The following is an 11,389-nucleotide window of genomic DNA, read 5'->3' on the forward strand; positions in this document are numbered from 1 at the left end:
CAGTGCGTTATAGTTCCACATCGCTTAGGATTTGTTGCTGTGTGTTTGCGCAGTGTGAAGGAAAGAGGAGACCAGCTGCACAGGCAGGCTGAGAAATGAGATGCAGGTGATCGGTTTGTGTGATCGGCCGTGATCGCAGATCACCGATCATACACTTTTTTACGGAAATCGGGCAGATTGTGATCGGTGACCGATCGATCGGCACACCTCTATTTTGTAACAATTATTAAAATGTTGCAAACTCAATCACAACATCTCGCTTGATTGTTTGCCACAGTTACATTTTGCCACTTGAAATTGCCCATTGCAGAAAAATCGCTAAGCATAATACTTTGCTGTGCAAATTGTTATCTGAATAAAGGTAGTGATGATACAAGTTTGCCCCCCATGTAGCTGGGTAAAAAATATATATAACGGTCTTTACTGGTTTTTTTTGTTATTTTTTTTTGGAGGCTGGTTCTAGACCAAATTTTCCCTGGGGCCAGTGTAGTCAGCGTTTTTTATAGGGACATTTGAAAAAGAATCAAACAAAAAACAGAGCAATATTTCATCATTTGATATAGTAAGTGAGCCTGAGAGCCTCTTGTGTCTCCAGAAAATCAGGTTGCAGATCCTGATCTAGCAGATGGAAAAAATGATCCTAACAGTAGCTAAAAGTAGAGCACTAATTTTTAATTAAATAAAGTCAAATTATGACGTTTAAAAAAATCGCATCACTGAATATTAACAAAAGATATTTATTAGTTCCCATGCTCACATGTTGGCCCCCCTCTTGAACCGCCCATGGACTGCAGGCCTGGGTCTGAAGCATTTTTGGTTAGCATGTTTTTCTTCGTTGATACAAGTCAAGTTATCCAAACTGGTAAATCACATTAATAAAATAATAGTGAAATAATACATTAAACGAACACTGACTAATGTATTCATAAAATATATCAACCTTTCTGAATAAAACAACACAGAAAGCCTTAAACTCTTTTGATGTAGACAATATTTATGCAAGTACTATTAATCTATTAGTATGATCTGTTCTTTAAATGGCCATTTATATTACTTTAGCAAATACTATTATGTATTAAATAAAGTATTATCCTCTAAACTCAACATCCTAAGCAAATAGTCAATCCATAATAGTCGACTAAAAGCACAATAAGAAACTGAATCAAAAAGGTTCTTTACTATATCAGCCTCAGGACATCATTGAGTGATGAAGAGAGCTGATGTCTGGTTCTCTAGGTTCTGGTGGGTCTGCAGTGTTCCTCTCCTGATCCATTCTGTCTGATATCACAAATGGGTTGGCGATATTCAGTGGTGCACAGTGAGATCACTGTGCACCACTGAATATCGCCAACCCATTTTTTAAAAAGTGCCCCTATTCAACGTCACTGAAATAGTTTAGCCTGGAATGTGCGTCTTCCCACTTACGTCTGTATTTTTGCCAGATGTTTTGCTTCTAAGGACTGTGGCGTATAGGGTAGACATTTTAAAAAGACGCAGGTTGATGGCAGCTCACCGTGGCTGCGTAGTGTCCTCTCTAGGCAACCGTGACAGTAGTGTCGGTCTGTAGGGGTGGAGAGTCCTATTTAGGTTCCACCACGACAATTTAGCTGACTTTAATATTTCCCGTGTTTTGTTTTGGTCATTATTATCACACTTGCGTAATGTTGAGATGTGTGATAGGTGTCTATCAGACATTTATAAAAATAAAGAATAAATCACGTCCCGTATTGATTCAATTCAGGGCGAAGACAACAACAACCACCTGTCCTTTTAGGCTAGGTTTAACTAACCCGAATATTTACAACCCCCCTGTTGATACACTTACCTACTGTCTTTCAACCACTTTGAAAAGCTTTTCTTCATCTCTCCAACATCTTTATCCCTCCCCTATTCCGTTTTCTGTTTTGTACCCCGAAGCTTTTTGTCTGCCACCCCATCTTTTGCTCCCTGTTGTCAAATGTACTGTTCAAATTTGAAAGAAAGAAAGAAAAAAAAACGTGCACTAGCTCATTCTTGAAGGGGCACGTGCCCAAGCGACCTGTGTGGGAAGCGCTTAGTAGATAAAATGCTGACTAGAAAAAACAAATTCCCCATGTCGTTTTTGTGCCCCCTCTAGTGCAGCGCCCCACTGTATGCAACGCTAGGGCCCCTAGGCGTGCATACCCACTTTTTGCGCCACTGGTACTGCATTTTTCTCAATTTTAGCATTTTTGATAGTCATTTAATGCTCTGAATCCATATGCTAGTGGTTGTTAGTAGTTGTGACTTGGAGCATGGCTCCAACAAGTCACTTTATTTTCCAAACCATGTTCTGAATTCCACTGAATTACTCTTAAATATTTTTTTTACCAAAAGCTTTTGGTAAAAGTTCTGATGACTCACCTTGCATACCCTTTGCAGTGTGTTGATTTTCCTTGTGATTGATGACATACACTCACAGAAGCTGGACTGAAAGAGAATGCAGAAGACTCTGCTGGAGAAGTCTGGTATCAGGGAGAGCTGGTAGAGAAATCTGGAACAAACCAAATAAGATAGCAGGCATTTGTAAGATTGCTTCTGCCAGCACAGGATAGGGTTGCAGATGTGCATTTTAATTAAAACAACTCTGGAATGTCTCTCAATTGTTAAGAATTTAATACATATATTTTCATATAATTTCCATGTTTCAGTAAAGGTCATAACTAAATACTACAATTAGCCATCTAGCCATGCTTAGTCATAATAAAGACTAGTCAACAATGCACTTTTTCCTCATAAACAGTGCACATGTGTGCAGAACAAAGAACATGATTCAAGTTCAAGGAACAATTTAGCCCAGTAATTAAACTTTGGTTGGTGGGAGAAGCACTCACTGTTCAGGTTTATCCAGAGGCTTAGCATTCTCTTTGTCTTTAGAGGACTTTATGTGCTTTTCGATTTTGTCCAGTTCCTCCTGTTGTGCTCTCTGTGGAGAAAAATACAAGATTCTATGCACAATATGGAGTAATCATTGTAACAGCAAAAATATGTATTTAGTGTTTTTGTTCCTGTTCCACTGCAGCAATAACCATGCAAGAAAACAATCCATAAAAACTAGAAGAAAGAAAAACTAAATTAGAACAATACTTTTTATAGTGTTTTATTGATGCCCTTAGAAATTGTAATGGTATAGTGAAAGCGCACTCACCTTAAATTATAGTTTTATTTTATTTTAAAATCCATGTGTAAGGTTTTTGCAATTTGCTTTCTTTAAAACTTTAATTATGATACAATCTTTTTAATATATAAAGACATGGTGGAATCTCTTGTGTATAAGTTTTTTCCCCTTTCTCTTTTATGTTGCTATGACTAGCGTTGTAACAATATAATTATGGTTATGGTTATGGTTAGCAAGCAGAAATACAGCAAGCAGAAAAGGGAGAAGCAAAAAAAGACAAAGCAAAATATCTATTTTTCTTGACAAAAACGCATGTTTAGGGGAAATGAAAAAGAAAATATATACATTACTTGACGGAAACATGTGTAAGGAAAAGTGAAAAACTAAATATATATTTATGCTTTTATTTATATATTTATTCTTTTATTTATATATTTATTATTTTATTTCTTATGTCAGTTTTGGTCCTCCAAAAATATGTATATTTATTCTTTTATTTATACATTTATTCTTTTATTTCTTATTATGTCGGTTTTGGTCCTCCATATATATACAACGAACATTATAGAGCGACAAAAAGCACTATAAAAGGATCAATACTCCTTTTGGTGACATGCGCTGACATATTTAAAGCACTGTCCTTCATATACATTAAAAAAGATACATTCAAAACAAAAACAAAACATAGATCTTTTTCCCATTTAGTGATCGGAATTGGAGACGCATTATTGCTTGAAGATTTTAGTTTATAGTTTTGAGAGTGTTTTTGGAGAATGTGCGATTTTATTGATGCTATCGAGTAGGGATGGTTGTCCTAGATGAAAGTTATTGATGTCTATTTTAGATTTAATGGCTTGTTTTAATTGATTATATTGAAGAAATGTATGTATTCTTAAGATGTACTTACTTTGTAAATGCCAAATCAGTCATTAGGAAGCTGAAAACAAATATTTGCTGCCTTGTGAGGGAAACTACAAAAAGGGAAATATTAAACTGTAACTCCTTACATTTCAAAAAATGTGGCCATTGCAAATAGTTGATGTAGGAAGAGTAAAAAGTCTAAAATCAACTTGACAACTTGGCTGTGTTTTTGTAGGCTGAAGTCTTTACATGTCACAGCTCTGCATTAGTAGGCCCTCACTTGATCAAGGCATTCAACATTTTAAAAAATCATTTTTTAATTGTCATGATTTTTAAAATTTTTCATTTTTTAAAATAACAATTTTAGGAATTTCCTTTATAAGCAGCCATGCCTAGGACAGAAAATACATCTCAGATGAAAGGGTGAACATAAGCAGCTTAGAAAAACAAACCTGATTCTAAGCTAGATTTATTGACAAAATTGTGAAGGCTTTCAGATCCAGTGACTGGCATGACAAGCAACATAACCTGAATGAAGGAAATTTCTGTTAGCAACTTACATTTTCATAAAGTGCTTGCAGGGTCTCTGTGTCCACTACATTGTTGTCCAAGTTCAAGACGGCTAGAAAACAAAAAGCAAAGTCGCTGCTCACAGCTGTTTTCACAAGACAATCCATTCTAAAGAAGAAACTTCATCCCAAGGCAGTATAGGATATTTTCCAATATTCTCTTTGATAATATTGATCACATCAATTGTGTCAATATCATAGTTACAAATAAAAAAACTTCTAAATATGTATTTTATAATTCTAGCTACTTTCAAGTGTCTAAAGCAGTGGTTCTTAACCTTTTTGAGGTACCGACCCCCCCAGTTTCATATGCGCATTCACTGAACCCTTCTTATCCCCCCGACACACAAAAGACTGATTTAGTAATGTAATTATATTAGCTGTGTTACCACCCCCACACCACTAGAGGCAGTAGCAACCCCGAAGAGATGCGACTAAGGAGCAGATTTAAACTATTGAATTTGGTAAAAAGAATGGAGCTCTGATTGGCTAAGCAATGTAACGTGATCCTCTGATTGGCTAAGCAATGTAACGTGATCCTCTGATTGGCTAAGCAATGTAACGTGATCCTCTGATTGGCTAAGCAATGTAACGTGATCCTCTGCAGCAAGTGATGGCAAAGCGGGGCGTCATCACGACTTTACACACAAGTGTGTCTTTACCTCCGCGGCAGAGGCTCCGCCGAACCCCTGAGACCGACTCACCGAACCCCTGGGGTTCAATCGAACCCAGGTTAAGAACCACTGATCTAAAGGAATACCAACCACATCATTTAGCATATGGGTTGCTGTCACATTACAATCTAAATTTAAGGTGTTTTGGTTACATATCTTAAAATGTCAATCACAGGTGATTATGATTTGTATTGACAACATATGAAAACAGAAAATCAGGTGCTTAGTTTGGAATCAGTTATTTAAAAACTATTAGATAGGAGTAACAAACAGCAGCTGACATAATATATGGGAAATTAATGTCCCATTAAAAATTCACATAATATTTTTATAGATTTGCTCCTTTAAATAAAAAGTGTTTGAGACCAATATGCTCTCATTTCCTTTGTGATGAGCAGAACTTTGTTTTTGCTCAAGTAGTCTAATGTTTTGTACTTTTCCCACCTCGCTTGTCATGATCCGTGTTTCTGTGTGATCCTGAGTCTCTGTCTCTGCGTCTTTCCCGTCATTGTTTCCCAGGTGAGTCTCTTCCCTTGATTACCTCTGTGTGTATTTAGTCTCACCTGTTGTCTGTGTTCCTCGTCGGGTCCGTGTCTAAGTTTGTCGTAGATCCGCTAAGTCCTGGTTTGTGTTCGCTCTTATTTAGAAGTCAGTCGCTACCGGTATTTAGCGGTGTGCTTGTTTCCTGCCGTGCTGCCTGTCCTGGACTGTTACCGAGCATTATATCATTAAATCATCATATTCATCATCTTACACCGCTTCCTGACATCTCTGGCACTTATAAACATTGATAATAATTTTATCTCATAGCATCTGCAGTAACTTTTTATCTACTTTATCACTGTCTTTTAATTTAAACAAATTAGTTATTGTTTTCTGCACTTTTATCAAGCTTTGATTTTGCTTAAATTAAAAATTCACTGTCCCGCGGTGTTTTCTCAGTTTTTAATTTGAAGTCTATAAATGATAAGCAACTTATTGTTCGTCCTGTCCCAGTGCAAGCAGCATTTTCTAATGTCTGTGAATAACCTGTTTAAAATATCCTAGTCCATAAATGAAATGCACCAATTCGATCATCAAACACCGTCTTTTGGAAGAAGATGCGCGTAGATTTCACGATAGCGCCATGCGCTAACGATAGCGCCATCATTAGCGCATGGCGCTATCGTGAAATCTACTGTCATAAGTTATTAAGCCGGATTTTTGACTGAGTAAACACATCTCCGTGTCATAGAACGGCTAATATCTTGGATCTCATGTAACTTTTATTCTGACAGACACTTTAAAGTCAGGCTGAATCCATTTCAGAAAAAATAGACAATGAGTCCACAACAGTGTGAATAATTGGCAGCCCAGGCGAAAGCCTCCACATGGCAGCAGCTCCCTGGGTGGAAGCATACATTACATCCAGGGGCACTGCCAGGAATCTTGGGGTCCAAAAATTAGATTCCCTAACCCTTTTTTTATTTCTATGAACAAAAAAAAAATTGTTGAGGGCTTAAAAAAGGTGAAGCAAGACAAAGCTAAATTGTACACATTGAATGAGTACATTTACAGTTTGATTTTGTTGAACAAACCCTGAACAAAAGTGTTTCCTAACTCTTTTCCTCAAAGCACGCTGCCCTGCATGTTTTATGTTTCCTTGCTTCAGCCCAGCTGATTTCAATCAATGGGTGAATAACAGGCATGTGTTGAACTTCAATCAGTTGAATCCGGTACTTTAAAGCAGGGAAACATTTAAAACATGCAGGCCAGTGTGCCTTGAGGACCGGGATTGGAAAACATTGATCTATGGCATCACTTGGTAGAAGTTTTTTTAAAGCCACATTCAGTCTAGAAAATCCATGTGTGGAAGAATCATGACATTTGCCCCTTGATGTTCTGGCTTGGGAATAAAATCTGAATGGTTTATGCTGTGGACGGTGGTCCTAACCAGTCATCAGTCAAAAGGATGTCTTACACAGTCACAGTGCTTCAGTATTGAAAAATCACAGCCAAAGCTGTCTACACGGATATTTGATTTAGTCCTAGTTTTATAAAGTCAACTATGCAATCACAATTCCATTTTCAGATATTATTTTTGTACAGCATCAGTGCTCAGGCGAAAGTGGACAACAAAAATAAAAAGGTACAATGCTGAGCACAGTTAATTCACTTTCTCTGCTCACCATGCTGTATATCTTTCATGTCGAGGTGCAAGGAAGACATGAGAATCCCAACAGCCTGAGAGCGCTTGTTGTTCAGCAGCTTTACAACCTATAAAAACCCCAAAGTCAGTTACAAGTTGTAACAGATACAGGTGCATTCAGGAAAAATTCACAGCTTTTCACTTTTTCCACATTTTGTCATGTTTACAGTCTTATTCCAAATAGTATTAAATGAATCTCTTTCTTCAAAATCCCCCACTATGACAACGTGGACAGATGTTTTTGAGGACTTTGCTAATTTATTAAAAACAGAAAACTGGGATGTGGGTGAGGACACATGTACAGTAATCGGTGGCAAACTCCCTGCAATGAGTTTGCAGGGAGTTTGCCCTGCGATCGCGGAGTCATCCTCTTTCCTCCTTGGTTAGAAGAGCCTTTAGCACAATGCAGCACCCTTGCCTCTGTCAGAGAAATGAAGCTGTGGCTACAATTCAGTTGCTTGCCATCATTAGCATGTAAATGGAAATGACTGATTTCATTGAAAAGGTTCTTTGAGTGTCCTGACAAGCACTATATGAGTCTGTCACTTCATTTAACCCTTATGTGTGCGAGGACTGAGGCAAATGTAGAGGAGTATGGCAAATGATTCAAGTTGTACATGTGTGGGGTCGGTTGGACCCCATTTCTACATACAAGGGTTAAATAAATGCAACTACTGCCACAAAAACCTTTAAAAAAAAGTAATACAATTTTTACATAAGTATTCATAACCTTTCAGCCATGAGCTCAAAACTGAGCTGTTTCCACTGATGACCCTTGAGATGTTTCCACAACTTAAATTCGGTACATTTGGTTTATATAAATTGCTTTCAAAAGGCACATACCTGTCCAACAATTGACAGTGTAGGTCAAAGGTCAAACACCAAGAATGAAATCAAAGGAACTGCCTGATGACCTCCAAGACAGCATTGTCTTGAGGCAGAAATCTGGGGAAGGATTCAGAAAAATGTCTGGTGTTTTGAATAGTCCACTGAGCTCAGCAACTTCCATCATTGGTAGATGGAAGAAGGTGGGACCAGAAGGATCCTTCTTAGAGCAGTTTGGACTGCTATCCGGGAGAGGGGAGAAGGGCCTTAGTCACAGAGGTGATCATGAACTCGATGGTCACTCTGCTAGAGGTACTGCATTCTGTACAGAGAGTAGAACCTTCCAGGAAGACAACCATTTCTCCAGTGATCCACTGATCAAGTCTCTATGATAGAATGGCCAGATGAAAGCCACTCCTTACTAAAAGGTACATGGCAGCCTGTCTGGAGATTACCAAAAGGAACTTGAAGGACTTTGAGCATGAAAACATTTTTTCAAGGACCAGTTTTGAAGTTGTTAGTGTGAGTGCCAAGAGTCAAGTTTGGAGAAAATCAGGCACAGCTCATAACCATAACCTACATTGAACCATGGTGGTGGCAGCGTTGTGTTCTGGGGATGTTTTGGAGCATTGTAAGGCTGCCACTGGCAGGTGCCACTGCTCTCTATGTGAGTGGGGGAAAAGTAACATTCTATTGTAATGGGGAAAACTGTGACAAATCAGGATGGAATCATGGCAGAGCTGTATGGTTAAAAAAAAGGAACAACAAACAAGTAGGATGGATAATACACATACATAATGTGTGAAATCCAGTCTTTATCAAAAAATTGCAGGAGCCTTCTTTTGCTAGGTTAGGAGAAAATCCTGTTTGGAAGTATCAGCATTTTTAACCACCTTATGAAGTGGTTAAAAAAACAGAGGTTTTAATTTAAGTTACTTATCCCATCATCTTTCTTTCCAAAAAGAAAACATAACATTGGTCCCTTCCAATTCATCAGATTGATTTTGGTACAACAAAGCACCTCTGACCAGGACATATATGTTTAGGACATGGGTTGGCTTGCTTTGGTATGGAGGTAGAAATGTCAGCACAAGGTTCAATGGCACATATAAAGGCTGGCACTTTTCCATTGTTTAGCAAAACCACAGATGATTTTATTATCTATTTGGCATAGCTTTCTTTTCCGTCCCCTGGTGAATCACCAGCCATGCTATTGGTATAGACAGATAGACAGACATCTGTTGGTATCTATAGAAGTGGCAGCATCAGCAGGGCAATTAGAGAGGCTAGAGTATTGCCACGACATTCTTCTATTCAATCATTTTGCAAGATGTTCAAATTCATGACTGAATTTACATTTTTTACACTTTTGGTTTTTGATATAGTCTTTCAATATACTGAAGACATTTTCAAACTTTGCATCTTAAATATTACATTTGTTTTGTATAATTGGCTCTACCCTGGTTTTGCTTTTAGCTTTGTTAGACTGATTGATGGTAAGCGGAATCTAACCAGTCAACAGGGACCACTGCCCTGTATATTTTAGGTGTTTCCCTTCTGCCACACACGTAGTCTGAATAAGTCGGTGATTAACAAGCTTCTGCAGCACTTGATGGCTGCAGAGGAGGTCATGTAATCATTTGAATCAACTGTTCTGCAACAGAGACATCTAAAAAATGGAGAAGTGTTAATCATGTCCATTTATAATATGCAAATATAAAGACAAAAATTGTGAACTTTAGTGACTTTATCTCTTAGAAACTTGAATAATTTGTTTATTCAATTGTTGCCAATTTTGAAAGTATATTAATTCTTTATGATTTTGCTTTGAATAATATACAAGATATTAAACATTCTTAACCCACAGACCTGTTTTGCCTTGGATTTTGTTATGGTGTCAGAGAGTGGCTGCTTTTTTTCTTTAACTGCTGTTTTCGAAAACAGTGCCACAAACTCGTCAAAGTCCACATCAGGTTCCTCAACCGACTCCCACACAAGTGAAGAAGGAATGTCCCTGAAAAACACAAAAGGGCTCAAGAGTTTCATGTAACAAACCAAAACTTTGAGAACTAACTAGAAAAAATATTTTCTTGATTGTATATAACTTAAATCATGCCAATCTATCCACAGGCCAAAATACCCGTGGCAGACATAAGTTTAAAGTAATCTTTCTTCTGTCAATGAAAATCAGGCTTCAGAGGGTCCAGACAGAGGGTCTGGGCTCTCAACTGTTGAGAAACCATTATTCTCTGGATGTGTAGACTCCATTTTATTTTACTTTTATCCAATTGCGGATGCTTGCATGTGACATATGTACTGTACAAGTTTGATACTAAGAAGCTTACTGGAACTCACCTGAGCTGTAAACAACCATCGTCCACTGCAAAAAGTGAAGTGTTGAGCTGAACAAGGCAGCTGCTAATGTTAATTCAATATTTGGAAGCATGACCAACATCAAGGAGTGAACGATTTAGTTCACTTCCTCCGCTGCCATTGATAAAACTAGAGGCAGACTATAATTCTAAAATAGCACAAAAAACCAAATTCATTGTTTACAACTTCTTCTGTTCACTGATTGGCCCTGTGAGAAATTGACTGGAAATTATCCGAGTCCAGGGAAGCAAATCTAGACTGTTCTTTGAATGAAATTGAACAGAACTGAGATTTACATTAAAATTAAATGTTCCTATTTTTAGTAAGCCTAAACCAATTTCACAATAGATATTTCATAGCAGTTTAAAAAAGTGCATGCACAATTCTAGGATTGCACTATAAATGGCAAATTTGGTCAAAATTTCTGTGTGCAATATTGCTATTATATAAGACAGTAAAATAATGCATTAATTGTTGGTAATTCCAAGTGTCTCTAGTTCTTTGTTGATATCCCAGCATCATATTTGAGTAAACTTGTTAGATAGTGTGTTTGTGTGAGAATCTACAGCAGATAAATAGAGGACTGCAGTAGATTCCTACCTGACACATATGGTACCTGATGGTGTTGAGGAATATAATTATGTTAATAGTTAAAAGTTATGTTAATTCACATTAAGATATGTTTTACTGAAAAGGAATGTATTATGTCGAATGTGCTGGGTCAATCTGACCCAGTAAGGTGTTGTGCAAGAAATTCCTGGCA

The 11,389-nt window shown here is 37.5% G+C and overlaps 1 protein-coding gene across 1 annotated transcript in view; it reads right to left on the reverse strand.

The window, feature by feature from the left end:
• fmn2b (formin 2b) overlaps positions 1-11,389 on the reverse strand; it is a 61,071-nt gene that overhangs the window by 16,835 nt on the left and 32,847 nt on the right. Inside the window, exons 7-11 of the mRNA XM_081600538.1 lie at positions 10,123-10,267; positions 7,409-7,496; positions 4,558-4,619; positions 2,853-2,944; positions 2,383-2,512 (exon numbers count right to left, since the gene is read on the reverse strand). Of these exons, the coding sequence (XP_081456664.1) occupies positions 2,383-2,512; positions 2,853-2,944; positions 4,558-4,619; positions 7,409-7,496; positions 10,123-10,267 (517 nt within the window). The remainder of the gene's footprint in view (positions 1-2,382; positions 2,513-2,852; positions 2,945-4,557; positions 4,620-7,408; positions 7,497-10,122; positions 10,268-11,389) is intronic.

Source organism: Poecilia reticulata, chromosome 19 (assembly GCF_904066995.2).
Source record: "Poecilia reticulata chromosome 19, P_reticulata-male-v2, whole genome shotgun sequence".
Lineage (NCBI taxonomy): Eukaryota > Metazoa > Chordata > Actinopteri > Cyprinodontiformes > Poeciliidae > Poecilia > Poecilia reticulata.